This window comes from Brassica oleracea, chromosome C9 (assembly GCF_000695525.1).
Source record: "Brassica oleracea var. oleracea cultivar TO1000 chromosome C9, BOL, whole genome shotgun sequence".
Classification (NCBI taxonomy): domain Eukaryota; kingdom Viridiplantae; phylum Streptophyta; class Magnoliopsida; order Brassicales; family Brassicaceae; genus Brassica; species Brassica oleracea.
In genome coordinates, this window is record NC_027756.1 from 49587953 (window position 1) to 49607091 (window position 19139).

General features: G+C 36.9%; 5 protein-coding genes across 9 annotated transcripts; 1 reads left to right on the top strand and 4 right to left on the bottom strand.

Moving 5' to 3' along the window:
• Positions 1 to 1286: 1286 nt before the first annotated feature.
• On the top strand, positions 1287 to 3489 carry LOC106319484 (repressor of RNA polymerase III transcription MAF1 homolog). 2 transcript variants are annotated; one of them, XM_013757827.1, is made up of 11 exons: positions 1287 to 1338; positions 1544 to 1603; positions 1679 to 1749; positions 1840 to 1889; positions 1988 to 2061; positions 2159 to 2221; positions 2544 to 2631; positions 2703 to 2765; positions 2838 to 2917; positions 3020 to 3091; positions 3170 to 3489. In XM_013757827.1, exons 2-11 carry the CDS (start codon positions 1572 to 1574, stop codon positions 3249 to 3251), a joined length of 675 nt encoding a protein of 224 aa, XP_013613281.1. In that variant the 5' UTR covers positions 1287 to 1338; positions 1544 to 1571; the 3' UTR covers positions 3252 to 3489. The 2 variants fall into 2 exon arrangements, with proteins under 2 accessions (XP_013613281.1, XP_013613282.1); XM_013757828.1 differs by having other exon boundaries at positions 1298 to 1327.
• Positions 3490 to 3497: 8 nt separating this feature from the next.
• LOC106319483 (putative pentatricopeptide repeat-containing protein At5g13230, mitochondrial) lies at positions 3498 to 6107 on the bottom strand. Its single transcript, XM_013757825.1, has one exon. It carries the CDS (start codon positions 6008 to 6010, stop codon positions 3551 to 3553), a length of 2460 nt encoding a protein of 819 aa, XP_013613279.1. The 5' UTR covers positions 6011 to 6107; the 3' UTR covers positions 3498 to 3550.
• Positions 6108 to 7505: 1398 nt separating this feature from the next.
• LOC106315258 (uncharacterized mitochondrial protein AtMg00810-like) lies at positions 7506 to 8228 on the bottom strand. Its single transcript, XM_013753002.1, has one exon. The coding sequence runs from the start codon at positions 8226 to 8228 to the stop codon at positions 7506 to 7508; it is 723 nt and encodes a 240-aa protein (XP_013608456.1).
• A 2941-nt stretch (positions 8229 to 11169) lies between these two features.
• Positions 11170 to 11916, bottom strand: LOC106315259. Its single transcript, XM_013753004.1, has one exon. The coding sequence runs from the start codon at positions 11914 to 11916 to the stop codon at positions 11170 to 11172; it is 747 nt and encodes a 248-aa protein (XP_013608458.1).
• Positions 11917 to 12914: 998 nt separating this feature from the next.
• Positions 12915 to 14910, bottom strand: LOC106315825 (protein TIFY 9-like). Of its 4 annotated transcripts, none has more exons than XM_013753653.1 (5): positions 14664 to 14910; positions 14398 to 14563; positions 14136 to 14295; positions 13742 to 13849; positions 12915 to 13229 (listed from the first exon to the last, which is right to left on the bottom strand). In XM_013753653.1, the coding sequence occupies exons 1-4, from the start codon at positions 14776 to 14778 to the stop codon at positions 13745 to 13747; spliced, it is 546 nt and encodes a 181-aa protein (XP_013609107.1). In that variant the 5' UTR covers positions 14779 to 14910; the 3' UTR covers positions 12915 to 13229; positions 13742 to 13744. The 4 variants fall into 4 exon arrangements, with proteins under 4 accessions (XP_013609107.1, XP_013609108.1, XP_013609105.1 ...); XM_013753654.1 differs by having other exon boundaries at positions 13792 to 13849; positions 14664 to 14907; XM_013753651.1 differs by having other exon boundaries at positions 13792 to 13849; positions 14081 to 14295; positions 14664 to 14906.
• Between the last annotated feature and the right edge of the window lie 4229 nt (positions 14911 to 19139).

Sequence of the window (19139 nt, forward strand, 5' to 3'; positions counted from 1 at the left end):
CATTCAATTCAGATTATGCAATACACGGATTCTATTTTAGGGTTTATTAATTCGAATTAGGGTTTAACATGCAATATTAAACCTCAAATCATTCAATCAGGTTATAAAAACTATCAATCCTAACTCACACGGATTTAAACCTCAAAGAAACATTCAATCTCAAATAAAACAATCCATACACACGTAATTTAGGGTTTACATATTTTAGGGTTTCACTTTGAACATTAGTTCATTCGATTATGGGTTCTTAGAGTTTAGGTATACCTTAAACCTTTGATGGGTTGAATGGACCACCAAGAGAATGAGCTTACGTGGACTGGTACAAACTGGAACCTTACACGGACTGGTCCAAACTGTTTCCTTGTAGTCTGCGAACTGAGATCGGGTACAAGTTGAGATCGAAAGTGATTAGGGTTTATCGATAGAGAGAGAGATCGATGGAGATTCAGATAGAGATCGAAAACTTAGCTTAGGTTTAGCTGATCGGGATCGTATCGAAAACTTAGCTTAGGTTGAGCTGATCGGGATCGTTGGTACGCGGGCTGGTACTTGCAGTCAAAGAACTCGTAGATCTGGAACAGTTTGATCATGGACTGGAACAGGCTGATCGTACAATCTGGAATAGTTGAGGTGTACTGAAACTTGCAGAGATCAGTCCACAGATCGATCTTGTTGAGATTAATGGTCGAATACAGATCAAGGTCATGAACAAAGAGAGGTGATCGATAGAGATTAGGGTTTTAGCAATGGAGAGAGATTTAGGTTTTATGGTCGATATTTTAGCTTAGGGTTTTAGAGATCAATCGTGCTGATAACGTGTTATAAAAGTAATTGAAAAGTCTGTCTTTATTCATAACATAGAGGTTCCTTATATAGGAGATTACACCGTCATAGATAAATGGAAAGATTACAAATCATAATCTCTTGGTTATGAGTCATCCACAATCTGGTTTATAACCGGTTTATCAATATGTTAAACTGGTGTACCTCGATTAAGGCCATCATTGCCAAGAAAGGTGTCCTTGGTTGGATAAAACAAATAAGAATCATTTAGACGCAAAGTAAACATGATATCGTGGCACCTATTTAATTTTAATATCACAACCAAAAAGGCTATTTAACATATAATAAAAAAACCCAAAGTTGAACGGCCCATGAAACATCATAAAACGGCACGCAGTCCAGTTCTTTGAAACTCAGACGCTACGTTGTCCAATCACAGACCAAAGCATATCCGCATCTGCACGTGCGAGGATTCCTAGCGAGATATATAGATTCCAATAGACACACAAGTTCGTCTTCATTTCCGCAAAAACCGTTGAAAGAGGTTCGGTTCAGGTTCGTTTCTCCTCTCGATTTTTTTTTTTCTTTTGCGAAAATTCAATTCTCCTTGCCGCTCATTTTTTTCAGGTTCTACGGTCTGATTATATGAATTGTGATTCTATTTTCGGATAGTATAAATGTTTAATTTTTCAAACCCTTAGATCTGAGAATTGCGTGATGAAATTTGCTTAATCTAACCTGCTCTCTTTAAAATTGTTAGGTTATCTTTTGTTTATCGTATCTTCACCATGAAGTTTCTGGAGTACACCAACCTTGACAGGTTAATTTGAGTGTCTTTTTTTTTGGTGAATTATGAGAATATCAGCTTCTTCCTCTAAAAGGGTTTTGATTACAGATTGAATGTGTTCATGGGTCATCTAAATCTCGGAGAAAGAAGTATCAAAGGCTGCCTTGAAGCTTATTCTTGTAAGGACATGTTCTTGTTCTTTTGTGTCAGAAGATATATCTTCTGGGCTACAAAGAAAATAATATTTATTTATTTATTTATTTTGATAGGTAAACATGCTGGAACTGATAAAAGATTGTCTCTTAGTTTGGAGAATGAGGTATTATTGCAATCGAGCATGTGATTTGGTCTTAATCATTGAATGTGAACAGCTGCTGCTTGTTGACCTGATTTTTTTATATTGTTTCTTGAATTCAGATGCTGGATTATCTTGGGAAATCTTCTGACACTGACTCATCTTCACCTGTTGATCTCTTGTTAAGCAGATCAAGGTAAGGAATCAATGTTACACAGCTTTTTTTACCTTTCTTTTATATATATAAAATGTATATCTTCTTTACATATTATATTGCATTGCTTAATCCACAGTCGAAAGGCTTTGATCTACTTGGTTCTTACACTGTATCAGATGTATCCGGACTACGATTTCAGGTAACTACATGTTTGTAAATCTTTTAAGGGAGGGGGATTATATGGGTAATGTTCATTGTCAGCTTATTGAGCGACATGGCAACCCGCTATATATAATCCCCCTTTTAAAATCAGTCTGGGAGTGTTGTCAGAAGGTTTGACCAACGGTTCATTGAACTGTTGCTAGTTGAGAGTTCAATTCTCTCCATTTCCCCAAAAATGCTAAACTAAAACCGGTTGTGTGAAAAAGTTCGATCAAGTGTCTGATTGAACATGGAAGAGTCCATCTATGTGTATAACTCTTATCACTACTGCATTGTTGTTTTTCTATTTTTGTTTTCAGCGCTGTGAAAGCACATCAGTTTTTCTCGGAGGAGAGCTGGGACACGTTTACTCAGATTTTCAACAACTATATGTTTGAAGCTTCTAAGGTATTCTAAGTCTGTTAGATGGAGATTTTTTATCAATTGTATCATGTGGATTCTCTAATCTGTTTTATTAGGAATGGACTGCGAGGAATGAGGATGGTTCTCTACTTGAGGCAATCTACGAGGCTCTTGATGAGGTAAGTTCACTGTTGTATTAAGAAACATATTAGAAGCTAAGCAAAAAGCTAAAGCATACAAATATGATACAGGTTGTGAAACTAGCTGAATGTGAGATATATGTTTACAACCCGAATCCCAATGCTGATCCTTTCCTCGAAGAAGGAGCAATGTGAGTTACAACAACTTTCCTTTTTTTTCTCTAACCACAGATTATAGCCTAACTAACAGAGGCTGTTTCCTTGTCCTTTTTCTCCTGGTGGGTCAAATCCAGATGGTCTTTCTGTTTCTTATTCTACAACCGAAAACTGAAGCGTGTTGCAGGGTTTCGTTTCTGCTGCATAAGGTGAGAGTGATTATCTAGTTGTCCGTCTCTTTTACTCTCCTTAAAAAGTCTTACCAATTCTAAAAATGCTTGTTGCAGTAACCTGGCAAGTGATGCGTTTCTCGCCGACACACCTCCATATGGAGAGGATGAAGACATCTTTGCCGACATGGATATGTGATCTCTCTCTATCTTCAAGTTGAGCTGCACAGTCTGTAGAAATTCTGTATATCATCGTTGTTAGATGTTATGCTCTCTAGTCTCTAGGCTTGTGAATCCAAGTCCCAAGGTTAAGCTCTTCGCTTTCCTTTATCCGTGTAGTTAACCTCTTAAGTATACTCTGTACCTTGTCATGTCCAATAAGCTTATCAGACTTTGTTGTAATATCCCTAAATAATGAGACAAAAAATGTTGAAATTTGTGTTTGATCAAAAAAAAAAAAAATGTTGAAATTTGTGTCTATATTCTGTCTCCTTCCATTCACCAGTAGTCACCGCAAGAGCAAACTCCATCATGAAAATGATGGAACCGGTTCATATCTCGGATGACAAGATCTCGCTGAACTATACTCGATATCACTTTCATAGCACTGTGGCAATCAGAGCATATCCTTAGATTCTTGATGATCAATATGCGATTTCTTGATAACGGCATTCGAACGAGCCCAAACGCAAGAGCCAACCTCTCGCTGTGAAACCACAATCTCTTATCCTTCTCTTCACCATCCATATCGTGCAGGACGGCCTTCCTATCAGGAACATAGCCAGCTCGTTTTGCTTTCATGTTAAGCCACTCCAGCATCCCATTTACGAGCTTAATATCCGGATGATGCGATAACCTTCCCACACTGAAGTAATGCACGCCTCCTTGATGTTCTATCCAACTTAAGCCAGGTTCCTTCTTTACACCTCTCTCCTTCATGCTTCTCCTAACTGAGGCAACGTTTGCCCATTCCTTTGCACCTGCGTACATGTTTGATAACAGAACATACGTCGCCTCATCCATTGGATCGATCTTTAGTATTTCCTCTGCTGCTCTCCTTGCAAAATCCACATTGTTCTGATCGATCGAGGCGCTGAGCATTGCCCGCCAGATCATAACGCTAGGCTCATATGGGATCCCTTCGATCAGGTTCATAGCCCTCTCGAGCTGCCCTGATCTTCCCAAAAGCCTGACCATGCACGTGTAATGTTCCAAACGTGGTTCAATACCATGATCTCCAATCATCGACTCGAAACATTCTAGACCTTCGTCTATTAATCCTGCATTGCTGCATCCGGAAAGAACACCAAGAAACGTCAACGCGTTTGGCTTGCAATCACTATCCTTCATAATGTCGAAGATTCTCAACGACTCTCTACAAAGTCCATGCGTGGAGTACCCTGAGATCAACGCGTTCCAGGAAGGTACGTCTTTGGTTTCTATCTCCTCGAACATGGACTGCGCGTCTTTGATATCACCACATTTTGCATACATATCTATCAATGAGTTGCTCACTGCTACTTTCTCGGCATTGTTAGTTTTTATCGCCAGGCCATGAACTTGCGCGCCTAGCTCCATGCTTGCCAAAGAAGCACAAACTCCAATAGCACTTGAGCAAGTCACTTCAGTTACCGACACCTGATTTCTCAGGGCTTCACGAAACAAGCTTAAAGCTTCTTCTGCCTCATCTAGATTCGCGTACCCGACAATGACTGTATTCCAGCTCACCTCGTTCCTATTTGATAACTCAGCAAATAGCTTCACAGCGGTATCCATTTTCTCACATTTGGCGTATACATCAATAAGAGCATTCGAGACATAGACATCCAAATCGAACCCACCTTTCACCACAAGACCATGAAGTTGCTTTCCTAAGGCGTAACACTTTCCGATGGCACACGCGTTCAAGATACTGGTGAAAGTAAACTCGTTGGGAACAACGAAAGCTTGCCTCATTCGGATAAACAGATCAACCGCCTCGTCACAATACGCGTTCTGACCAAAACGAGCAATCATAAGACTCCAAGGCACCACATCACTCTTCGGCACCTCGCTGAATACTTTGAGAGCATCAGACATGTCTCCAAGCTGCGTATACAACTGAAGCAAACCAATACCTACACGAGGGTCTAACTCGTAACACGTTTTCAAGATTCTCCCATGAACGCTCTTGGCGTAATCAAACTCGCCTAGCCCAATGCTAGCCTTTAAAGCACAATCAAAAGTGTAGTTGTTGGGCATGAGACCCTCCATCCCCGTGCGAGAAAGCAGTTTAAGAGAATCCTCCAAGAACCCATTCTCCACGTAGCAAGAGACAATCCCAGCCCAAGCAACAACGTCCTTTCTCAAAATCCCCTCAAAGACACTTCTCGCACTATCAACATCGCCACAGACGGCGTAGGCATTGATAAGAGCAGCTCCGACGAAAGCATTGGAGGTGAAACCGAGCTTAACTATAAAAGAATGCAACCACCAACCGATCTCAGCTTTGTCTACACCGACGAACCATTTCAAGAAGGAAGTGAACACGTGCGGATTAAGCAGGTGACCTTCTCGATGCAGCCTGGTGTAAAGACCAACGGGATCTTCGCACGCGTTGCCTCGACTGAGAGTGACGTACGAGACGTGGTTTCTCTCAGGCATTTCGTCGAACAGGTTCAAGGCATCTTCCGCGAAACCTGCTTTGACGTAGGCATCGAGGAGAATGTTTGAAGCGAAGAGGTCTAAGCAGATGCCTCGCTTGACGACGTCGCAGTGGATAGCCTTCGTTGAGATCGGGTCGTTTTGACCAATGCAGCGGCGGAGTAATTCGTCGTAAGTGTGAGAGTCTAAGCTCGGGACAATCGATTCCGACCATTCCAATGCAGACGCAGCGGTTCTAACGGAAAAGTAACATTGTCCAAAGCGTTTAAACCTGCGAATCTCCGACAAAGTAATTGTTCTACGGAACCCGATCATGTGAATTTCGAGCTTCGAACTTCCGACCGGATCTTTGATTCCGATCACCGGGTTAGTGAATCGAACTGGTGGAACCGCAGGTGAAAAGGTAAAAAGTATACTTGTTAACACGTGTTTGTAATGAGCATAAGCATTAGCCCATGATATATGGCCCGGCCCAATTAAAATCGTAGTGTGGCCCATATGAACCGAGTTATTCGATAACCAAACAAAACTCAAACTAGGGGAGTCGTTGCCTATAAAATAAAGATTTAGCTGCTTTGTTGTAGGCTACGTATTTTTTGATTTGCTTAACTTCTGATTTTCGGAATGTAATAATTTTTATTTTGATTTGAAAATCTATTGAAGGAATGGGAGCATATGATGATTTTTTTTTTTTCACTACAACGGTGCTTCCGATAAACCATGCGGATTATATAAATCGAGCTTTTTAAAACTGATGCTCCCATTCTTCAATCTGTTTGTTGTGGAGATTTTATCACGCGGTTTAGTAGGTTGAATTGTTTTCTAGCGTTGTCAGTATGGAATGAACGGTTTTTATCAACATGTTCTGATTTTGCGTACAAAAGTCACGCTTGTCATAGTACTACAAGAATCTTTCTCTGTTTTAAATCTGTCTGAAACTAATGTGAATCAAAAGTACGCTTCTGCAATAAATGACATGTTTTCCCAACTGTTAGTCTGATTTAATGCAGATTCTGAATGGTTACTCAATAATCTTTGTATTGGTGGTAATGACATTTGATTTGGAATAAATCTGTCTTTACGGATGCTTTTTTTTTGTAACTGAAAAGCGAATGTTGTGGACTGACTTTGGTGTATAGGGAAAATAAATATTAAGAATTGAATCTTCTAATTTAGCTTCAAAGACTTGTTCTGATATTAACGATGTAACTATTAATAAGTTTACTAGCTTAATTTGCCAAGAGATGTCATCATCAATTTTTAAGTAGTGTTGACCTAAATCAATAATAGCCTTCTAAATTTTTAAGCAATAAACCAATTTTAGTGTTGGTGTACGTTCAGCTGATTGTATCAATAGAAATAAATTGTAAATTATCAGTCAGATTCGAATTATAATTAAGATGTATTTGCTGTTCAGTGTAAGAGATAGATTACGTCGATTTTCTGTATTCAAATGACAAACAAATCAAAACCATAATCGGTAGCTGCATATTAGACTGATTAGTTTGGCTTTTAAGCTGGTGTTTGGAAGATGTCACCACTCATTAACGTCGTAGGGATGAAACCTATAAAACCCATCCTCTTCTTTAACAACTATGCCAATGTGTTCTCGTGAAACCCATTATTTCGAATATTTTAGTGTTCTTAGTGTAAAGTCAGATTTCTCATTAAAGGATAAAGTTTGTTAGAATCAGTTTATATACAAGTGTAACTAACTAATCAAAGAATAACCAACTGGTTTACATCATAATTAAGTTGATAATAAATCGGACATTCCAGAGCCCTTAACCAACTACACTAAAAGCCCCCCTCAAGATGGAGATATGAAGATGTTAGTCATTTCCATCTTGCTAATGAGGTCTCGGAACGGTGCAAGGTGCAACGCCTTTGTCAATGTATCAGCTAGCTGATTTCCAGTCTTGACAAACATGGTCTTGAGAAACCCACATTCAATAACCTCTCTAGTTTTGTAACAATCCAACTCAATCCACTTAGTTCTCTCATGGAACACAGAATTGTTAGCAATGTGTAAAGCCGAAGTGTTATCACAATAGAGATAAGCTGGAGGTTGAAATGAAACTCGAAACTCAAGAAGTAAACGAGCTAACCAGATCATCTCCTTCGTTGCTAGCGCCATAGCTCGAAACTCTGCTTCAGCAGTACTACAAGAGACCGTGTCTTGCTTCTTGGATCTCCAAGACACTAAGGAATCACCTATGAACATGCATATACCACTTACTGATCTTCTTGTATCTTTACATGCTGCCCAATCAGAATCCGAAAACCCATGGAGATCAAATTTGTTATCAGCTGGATAAAACAGTCTTTGGCCAACCGTGCCCTTTAGATACCTCAAAACCTTATATGATGCGTTGAGATGAATATATGTAGGAGCATGAGAGAATTGGCACAAAGTGTTCACCGCATAATAGATGTCAGGTCTCGTTGTATGTAGATACATCAACTTCCCAATCAACTTTCTATAAGAAGAAGAGTCTGATAATGGAACACCTTCTTTGATACTCGGATCCATTGGTATAGTAGAAGGTTTGCATCCAAGAAGTCATGTTGTAGACAATAACTCCAAAATTTACTTCCTTTGACACACTGATATCCCTTTAGATGATCTCGCTATCTCCAGACCAAGAAAATATTTAGCTGGACCAAGATCTCTCAGCTTGAAATGAGATTGTAACCCTCCAATGAACTTCTTGATCATACTATCATCATTGCTAACGACTAGTATATCATCCACATAAACCAAAACTTCCATTATTACACCATCCTTATATCGCATGATCTGAATGTGATTTAGAGAATCTCATTCCAGTTAAAGTAGAAGAGAGCTTGAGAAACCACTGTCTCGAAGCCTGTTTCAACCCATATATTGACTTATGTAGCTTACATACAGCATTCTTGGGAAGAACTTCTCCTGTTATATCTTCATAACCCGGTGGAATCTTCATGTATATCTCCTCAGTAAGATCACCATTCAAGAAAGCATTTGAAATGTCTAATTGATGGACCGACCAGTTCATCTTAGCCGCTAGAAGGAAAAACATGCGAACTGAGGTATGTTTGGCAACATGGGAGAAGGTTTCTTCATAGTCTAACCATTCCTGTTGAGTATATCCTTTTGCGACTAGTCTTGACTTAGGTCTCTTAATCGTACCATCAACATTGTATTTGATTGTATTCACCCATTTACAACCAATTTCTTTCTTATCCGGAGGTAGAGTAGTAATGCTCCATGTCCATGTTCTTGTCATAGCTCCAATCTCCACTCCCATCGAATCAATCCAAACCTTATGACCCTTTGCTTCAGAATATGTTTGTGGTATGAAGTCTTTGGTGATAGTATTAATGAAGGCACATAAAGTCTCAGATAGTAACGAATAAGAAATATAGTTCGACATAGGAAATGGAATATTAGAAGTCGTATTATACCAATAAAAGTCCTGCAAGTGTTTAGGGGGTTTCTTTGGTCTGTGAGACTTTGATTCGAAAGGAACCACAGTCTCGGAAGATGATACATCAGGATTTGGATATACATCAGACGATGTTGTTCTAGAGGGAACAACATCAGGGGTTGCAGGTGAATGAAAATGAGGAAAGAAATCTTTGGTCATGTCTTTGATGTTAGACGATGCCAAAGGGAAAATATCCTCATGAAAAATAACATGTCTCGAGACAGAAACGACATGTGTCTCTATATCTAACAGCTTATACCCTTTAAACCCAGTGGGATATCCTAAGAAAATGCAAGCTCTAGACTATGGTTCAAACTTATGTCTACCCTTAGGAGAAGTGGAACAATAACATAAACACCCAAAGCTTTTCAAAGAATGATAGTCAGGGGTTTTGTTAGTTAATTTCTCATACGGTGACTTGTTTTCTAGGACAGGAGTGGGAAGTTTATTGATAAGAAAGACAGCCGTTAACACACAATCACCCCAAAACTCTAGAGGAATATTTGATTGAAACAAAAGAGATCTAGCTACATTCAAGATATGCTCATGCTTTCTCTCTACTACCGAGTTTTGTTGAGGTGTTTCAGGACAAGAGTGATATGCAACAATGCCTTTCTCAAGAAACAAATCAGTAAATTTCAATTCATGAGCATTATCAGATCTAACTGCTTGAACTTTAAGTTTGTATTGAGTTTCTACCATGGCTATAAACCCGAGAAAAATATGCAATACATCAGATTTATTTTTCATCAAATATATTCAAGTAGCTCAACTATGATCATCCACTGTGGGTGTAGAGAATGATCCCCATGTATCAATGTGAACTAGTTCAAATGGTTTAGAACAAATATTATTTATAAATTTGAAAGGTAAATGTTTCTGTTTCGCAAGATGACAAATATGACAAACATGTGAACTCTGTTTTTCATTCTTTGATCCTTTTAAACACAACCAATCAGAAAGAACATCAATTTTTGAACTAGATGGGTGACCCAATCTATTATGCCAAGTAGATGAATCAATAGTAAAGCTAGAACATACCGGCGGAAAGGAACAAGTGGTAGACACATCTTGTAAACAAACTGACTGAGTATTTTTATTTAAATCCATTACTTATAAGTTCCCAACTTGACTGCCTTGACAAATCATCAATTCCCGTGTAAGTTCCTGAATAAACCATTGATCAAAAGTAAAGCTCACTTTAGAATTCAAAGTCTTAGTTAAAACACTAACACTGATCAAGTTGAATTTAAAGTCTGGAATATACAGAACATTATGCAGAGATATATCATCAGTTAGTTGAATGAATCATATATCTTCTATATGAACTGTGTATCCATTAGGAAGAGTGACATAAGTAGTCTCTAATGATCTATATTCTACATAAAGGTCTTTAGTGTGGGAGACGTGGTGAGTAGCCCCTGAATCTAATACCCAAGCTCTAAGAGACACAACTGGTTCTGTAGATACTGAAGAAACGAGCATGTCATAATAAGATTTGGAATATAGATCAAGGAAAGTACCTGAAACATGTGAGATAACAGGCACAGAATGTGAAGTCGAAGCAAATGATTTGTCACGTAAGGACTCAATCTGTGATCCGTGAAGTTAAGAACTAAGATAAGAAATTATGGTCTGAATCTGATCTCTAGACATATCTTCCTTCAATTGATCTGACTTCTCTGTTTGTTGTTCTGAGGCGACTTGAACTGGTAGAGTTGCCAGATTGGTGGAACCAATAGTGCGAGGTTTCTTCCGCTTTGAAGGACTAGAACCCGGAGGGTAACAATGTAACTTGTAGCATTTGTCAGCTGTATGACCCATCTTGTGACAATGAGAACACTTAGGTTTCTGGTTGCCAGTCTGAGCCAAGAGAGTGCGAGGTTGCTCAGCAAGATTAGAGGACTGAATCTGAAATGCAGACGAATTAGCTATGCTCTTCAAGGAGTGGCCAACAGATCGCTGACTCTCATCTTGATCAAGCATGTTGCATATCTCTGTTAATCATGGTCTTGGTTTCATGTTCAAGATTTGTCCACGAATGTTGAAAAAGCTCTTATTAAGCCCCATAAGAAACTGAATGATCCTACTCGTCTCAACTTCTTCTACCAGCTCCTTGACATGATCACAATTACAACGCTTCACAGTAGTAGTTCTTGTGTTCGCTAACTGCACCCACAACATCTTCTTCTTCGTGTAATATGTTGACAGATCAAGGTTCTCCTGCTTCAAGGTCATGATAGATTGTTCGAGTTGATACTTCCTCGGAAGATTACTCACTCGAAACCTAAAATACAAATCATTCCACATCTCAACTGCATCCTCATAGTACATAATACTACCATATATCTCCTTATTCACTACATTCAACAACCACGCCTTCACCATATTGTTACATCGACTCCAAATCTTGAACAAATTATCAGCAATATCTGGCCTAGGAAGCGATCCATCAACAAAACTCAATTTGTTCTTCGCATCCAAACTCATTTGCATCGCAATAGACCAGTTATTATAATTCGTTCCATCTAAAACATGGGTAACAATCGATAGACCTGGGTGATCAGCTGAGTGAAGAAAGAACGGACTGTGAACGTCGAAGATCGGGAAAGTCAAAGATCGATCGCGTATGTTCGTCATCTCATGATGTGGAGTCATCGCAATCTCATTTGCAGCTAGAGGAGTTGAGATCAGAGATTGATTCGGTGAAATAGGTGTACGTCCTCTCTCTTTCCATCCTTGCTTCACCATTGTAGAGAATCAGAGCTCGAAGATGATATGAGATCACGAAGAAGCTCGCAAAGGTGATGTGGATGCTTCCGAGATCAAATCAGCAACAGAATCAGCTTCCGATCAGTAATCTGATGATGAAATCGTCAAGAAAAGAGAAGAGAATCAAAAAATCTGAGCTCAATCAAAGGAGTTTTCGCGGAAAAGCTCTGATACCATTTTAGTGTTCTTGATGTAAACTCAGATTTATCATTAAAGATTTATCATTAAAGGAAAAAGTTTGTTACAATCAGTTTATATACAAGTGTAACCAACTAAACCAAGAATAACCAACTGGTTTACATCGTCATTAAATTGATAATAAACCGGACATTCCAGAGCCCTTAACCAACTACACTAAAAGAATATGCAAACTACCATACATGTAATGACAATAGATGATCATGATTTTAAGTTTCAAATATTTAAATAGGGATATAGCGATGAATCTGTCTAATCATAAATAACCTAGACGTAAGATTTTTTAGTTTCAATTGTAACATGGCAACACTAAGTTGGTGGTGCGCCGTATACTAATTGCTATTGTTTCTTTAATCCGGACACGCCATGCTTTGTTAATGCTAGTGATGGATACTATTCAATGGAAGTGGTATTAGTTAAAATGGCACGCAAAGTACGCTAACTTTATAAGCCCTTTCTCAAAAAAAAAGTACGCTAAATTTATCCTTCTATTTATTTTTCTTCCCAGTTAAACAGTTCCACCAAACTCGTGCTAAGACTACGACTTTTAACATTAAAAAGTCACGTTAGTCGGCAAGACTTGGCCATAATACTAAAATGAACTAATGCTCACGTGTTTCTTGAACTAATTTCCATTAGAATACACGACAAAACTAACAATATATATTCAGGGATACGTAAAGTTTAAGATGGGGGATAGTCACATTTCTTTTTAATACGTAAACGAAGCTTCATGAGAAGCCAAGAGACGTGGTCATTTTCTTTTCCAAATACTTAAATTCCAACAAAAGTAGTGGGAAATATATAAGAAATATAATTATACCATAGCTACCCGGGGAGCGCGCAACCATAGCGCATAGCGTCAATGAGCATTAAAAACAATAAACATTTAACAAAATAGCAACATATGCTCTTATATTACATACTAATCTGCGAAAGATAGGGGATTCCAAAAGATTGAGGGAAGCCAAATGCAAAACGAACATTATGTCTTGGATGGTTACATGACCATTTGGTTTCGTGTCCCAATCAAAAAAGGAGATAAGGGCTTTGTTTAGGCCCATGTCGGAAAGTAAGGAGATGTTGATACTACTCTGCAAAACACAAAAGAAAAAAAGATAAAAAAGAAGTGAAAACGCGTTTCAGAGTAACAGTAAGTTACAGAGAACACGTCAAACAAACAAGGAAAACAAAAGTTTAATTTTCTTTTGACTTTTCTCATCATTGATAATAAATCGACTCGTTTAGTCAGAGATCACCTTGTCAGAAGTAAACAAAGAAAAAGAGGCTTAAAGTCAACACGTTTTTGCAGCTCCATAATAATCTACGCTTTCATTTTAATTTACGTAGAACTCTACAATATCTACGTAGAACCAGAAGCATGTGCTTTGTGAACTACAAGAAGCATGTGATTTGTTGAACTATCAGAAACATGTGATTTGTTGAACTACGAGAAGCATGTCTAAAAGTTGCATTAGGCACGAGACCTAACAACTTTATTTTTTTGCCAAATGAGACCTAATTACTTTTCATGGGTTCAAATGGAATATTTTAAAAATAAATGAGAAATAAATAAGAAAGGTCGACGCAGAGAACGAAAAAAAACCTTTTATTTTGTTTTTGGGTTAATATCTTGGATGGTAGGAGTACAATTACCTCTCCTTGCGCTTCTCAAGAAACCTTTGCAGTGACTTCCTCCTTGCGATGGGAAGATCTGAACACACACACACAAACCCATTTTAAGTTAGGTGTCAAATATAAATACAGTTAACAAATAGTGAATCGGTCCGGTCCATGATTTCTGACGATTCTTACTAACTTGGTTAAATGTTGGTAAACTCTTTTGACATCACACGGTTACACTTCTACATGCAACTAATATCTAGTAATATTCTACAAGAATCAAAGCACTGGGTGACTGATCATTGTTAATGTTTCTACTAACCTCCATCTATATTCTGGCCAAAGAGCTTTGTTCTTAAGGTGGTCGGAGGAATTACCGAGAGATGTTTCTCCATAGATTTGTCTTTCTTTGGTGATGTTTCCATGGCCACCTTCATAATATCCTCAGCCTTGTTAGGAGACACTTGGAAAACTGAGACGGTCCCATTGTAGAAAATTGTCATAGGTACAGTTCCAGAGACAAGTTCTGTACTGGGCCTGAGGAGATGTTTTAATACAAAGATTCAAATATAGTTAGTTTGCTTCTTGTTGCCCAAAATGGCAAAAAAATAAAATAATATTTAACAAAAAAAAAAGAACCTGGTGAGAGGGGCATGGACCGGAGAAATCAGGATCCGTTGATGATCTTCCTTTGGAGTAGATGGAACCGATAGAGATCTGGTCGAGGTTTCGGAAGGGTTAGCACCAGTGGCTAACAGCGATTTGATAATCTCCGGATCCATCTTAGAAATCGCACCTTGAATTTCTGCATGAAAAATATCCCCAGATAAAGATCGTTTAGGACCACACAAAAAAAAAAGTTAAAGAAGAGAAAAGAAAGAGAAAAGAAAGTACAACGGCCGAACCTCGGAAACTACGACGGCGGTCAAGAAGTTTCTTGAACTTAGGCTTATTAGGAGCGTTGTTGGTCTGCTTCTTCTCAAGACCGAAGAAGTCAAGCTCTGTGGTAACCTTAGACATGTTTGGTTCTGATTTCACGTTGAAGCGGAGAGATTAAGAAAGAGAGAGAGAGGAGAGAGATATGAAGGAGATTATGTTTTTTTAAGATGAAGACGCGCGAGAAGAAGTAATGATAAAAAAGGACATTTTCATGTGAGTTTAAAAAGAATTTAATAAAGTGTACCTGTCTAATACTATAACGCACGAGGTTCATGCCGTGTCATTGTTTATGGCACAGTTTGGCAAGTCTAACTCATCCAGTTTCTTTTTAGTGTATTTGTTTTCATTTTCTTTATTCGAAATTTTCTTGGTTAGGCTCCTAGTATGTTCCTAACTAATATTTTAATGATTAACACACATGTTTATGAGAACCTAATACTACTATTCATAAATAAGATATTTATATGATTTCCCCGGAAATAACGGATGTCCAATAGTACTCATTGTGATCGTATAAAATATCTTCAAATCCTCCTATTGGATCCAAATAATTTGTGTGTTTAATAAACATTGTCACCTTGGGTTCTTCTGACATCGTACGTTTAGACGTTATGTAATTTGGAGATTTATATCAATTTCCAGGCACGTGTTTTGATAAAATATATTAACTTCGTTTTCTTTTTTCTTATGACATATTTATCGAACTGAAAGAAAAATTTGTTGCAGTGTTTTTCCGAATTTGTAATGTATTGCATTTGCATGTACTATTTAGAATTTTCATTACAAAAAGGCCAGCAAATAGAACAATACAGCTTCGTGAGCATCCGAAAATGTATTTTCTTATAATGTTGGCTTTGTGTTCCTCCGCTGTCACTGTACGTGATCTGCTGAATACTATACTTTTTCTTATTTGATGAGTTTTATAATACTATTTATTAACCAGGGTCACAACTATCTTTAGCTTTTTCTGTGAAGTGTCCATGCCGTAATTAAATATCTTGCATGTACTTCAATTAAAAGTGTCCATCGGAAAATAGTATTCCACGACACATTTTGTAATTTCAGCAAGACTGACTTTAGTCTATATGGCAATTCAGTTTAACTTACATAAATAAAAACTAATTAAATAAATTTAAAAGTTAATATAAAATACTATTCTAATTAAAATTAGATATATTAAATTGGTTGTGACAACATATTTAATTTATTTATGAAATATATTTAGTGACAACCACTTTTAATTATAAAAATAATTAGTAATATATATTTTATTTAAAATTTTTACAATACTTTGAACCATTTTTTATCCACTTTCACCATTCAAATATATGTTTTAGACCGATGGATCCGTTTGATCCATACTTGTACTACTAGATCCGTCCGATCCATTCTTGTTCCGTTTGATCCGCATGATCCGTTTTTTCCATTGAGAACCAAAGATTAGATAGTAGATGGATGTTATACATGCATCCTTTTAGACTGTAACTCAGCGTTATAAATTTCTGACTGTTTTTCTGTGCTTCCCTTTCAATTTCGGCTTCAATTACTTGGAACATCTATTTAGGATATTTCTAATCTATAATATTATTTTAAAGTCAAACTCACATTATTTCATTAAAAAATTTAATTTTCTATCTGGTTCTATAATTTTATTGTAGTGGGATTTTCACACAAAACCTCTCCAATCCAATATTTAAATTATCGAAATTGGGTGTGAAATCAGACTAAAATAAAGTTTCTGAGTTGAGTTGGAAATGATTTTACAATGTATAACTTCGTTAACCTCGTTTGTTAAAAGAAAGATGATATAATCTCGTGACTAGTCGTGTTAGCTCTGGAGAGTCGTGCGTATAAGTATAAATGAATACAGTAAGAAGAACGAAAGAGAAAGAGTCAGATGCATGTCTTTCACGTGTTAGAGAGATGTAGTTAATGTCAAGACATCACTAGGCATGGTGCACTCTTCTCCATAAGTCTTTAGTGCTTTTGGCTTTTGGCGCTTTCTCTCTTTTCCTCACATTCTGATTTGACTCGGCCTCTTCCCTCTCTCTCTCTCTCTCTCGATTCAGTTAAAACACCTTCTTGATTTGGATTAGTTATTTCATTCACTTCACGTTTTCTCTGTGCTAGCGGTTTGATGACGATATATTTTTCAAGCCGACCAACTGGCCCCTCTTATCTACCTTCCAAATACCAACTTGCCATTCTTTTTCTTTAATCTTATCTACACAAATTATTTAATTACTGTATAAAAAAGACTTTTTTACTTGCTCCGACTGGTGACCTTTTCGAGAACACGAAGAACTAATAGGAAAAAAACATATTAAAATAAAATTGCAGAAATGAAAAGGAATAATTGTTCCTTATCAAATTTAAATGCTTTTGTTCTATATTTCTCTACAAAAAAAAAGAATGGAGAAAAACAAGAAAGAAAAACTATTACTTGTGAATTGTGATTTTTTTTTAGAATGATAAGAAATTCAGTGTTCCTTTTCGTTTCTTAGTCACCATTTGCCTTCGTTTATCTCAGCTCATAATGTATACTACCACTTTTAAAAGTTAAATAAGGTTGATGAAAAATCTAAGTAACTATATATTGATTTTTTGGGTTTGGGTGTCAAAATCCACGCCCTTAAACGTGTTACAACCTATATTTGCTAATACAATCTAGATCAACTAAATTCATATTAACCTTTCATTTTGCGTGTTCATAGTTACAAAAATGTAAGGAACTAAAGGTACGACTAGTCTATTAGTTACCACCCGCAAATCCAATTTTTGCGATTTGTAGCGGTTGTTGGTGTTTTGCAACAATCACTCAAACCGTTCAAAACCGCTTCAAACCGCTCAAAACCTCATAAATTTAAAAATTGGTTTCAGCTAGCGTTTATGGTTGCATGAAGATAAATTTTTTTTTTTAAAACAATAGAAATACAAAAATAAAAGTATTCAATAAAAAAAAATTGGAATTATAAAAATACTTAATATAACTATTATATTTAATTAATATTATAATTTTTTAAAATAAAAATACTAAAATATATCTATTATATTTAATTAATATTATATTATTATAGTTTTTTGATATTTTAATAATTATTTAAAATGTAAATATTGTTAATTTATTATTTAACTGCTGTTGTATTTGGTAGTTAATCAGTCATAAATATCCCGTTAACGCACTAATTTCTAACTGTATAACTACTAGTATAAATCTCTTAAAACCGCAACCATCTGCAACCGCGACTGTTGTATTCGAACCGGTCAATACCCTAAATGATTAAAATTCGCCTGAGTTCAGTTTCTTATAGGAATTAAATGATTTTTTCTCTAGGCAATTTAGCTTCTTAGGCTATGGCCCAAGTGTTTACCCTCCGGTTTGCTTAAAAAGTCTAAAGGGACAGGTTCTATCAAAATTCTCGAGGAATGATCAAATTATCAGGCCTTTCAAGCCCAATGTTGGGTGGGGTAGGAAAGCTCGTAAAATGGGATTTATGTTTCGAGCCTGTTTTCGAGAAAATTCGCAAGGAGATCCATTCAACACGGGAACATTCAACTGCAGTTAAAAATCTCATTTAGGTACACGCGTAATCGTCAAAGATAGAATCGGACTTGCCATTAAAGAGTCTTAGAGCATGAGCATTGGAGAACCTTCGTTGGGGTTCACGTGATTTTTTTAATATTTTTTTGTGGATCCATGAATAGTTATGAATCTGTATTTATCTTTTTCTACATTGGTGAACCTGAAGAAAAAGTTCATAAGACTAAAATAATAATATATATTTTTTTTAAAATTCAAATTATTCAGAATACATGAATAAAATATTAAAAATATTATTAAATTTGTGAAACCTAATTATTCAATGCATTAAAAGAGTAGATTACATAAACTGAGAAATTGAAAAATATACAAAGCTTATTCATCTTCATCACCAAACTTTTGCCAAATATTTTCCATTAAATCAGCTTTCAAACGAGCATGCTTCTCTTGATCTCGAACTTCTCTGCGCATGCCTAACATATCACCAGCTTGAATACTTTCTCTGCTTGTCACCTTTGAACTTCTGCTTGACTCTCCTAATTCGAACTCAGAAGTATTTATTTGAGCGTATCCGTGTCGTTCTCTACTATCATATTGTGCAATATGACACAAGTTCTCATTATCTTACCTATCTTTTCCTTGTCCCATTATAGAGCTGGGTTTTTAACAATTGCAAACCTCGACCGTAATACTCCAAAAGCCCGTTCGACATCTTTTCTGGCGGATTCTTGCTTTTGTGCAAATTTCTCGGCTTTAGGACCTTGAGGAAGTGGGATGAATTTGATAAATGTTGACCAGTTTGGATAAATTCCGTCAGTAAGATAGTAGGCCATACGATAAGTGTGGTTGTTGACCTTGAACTTAACTTTAGGCGCTCGACCATGTAAGATGTCATCAAAAA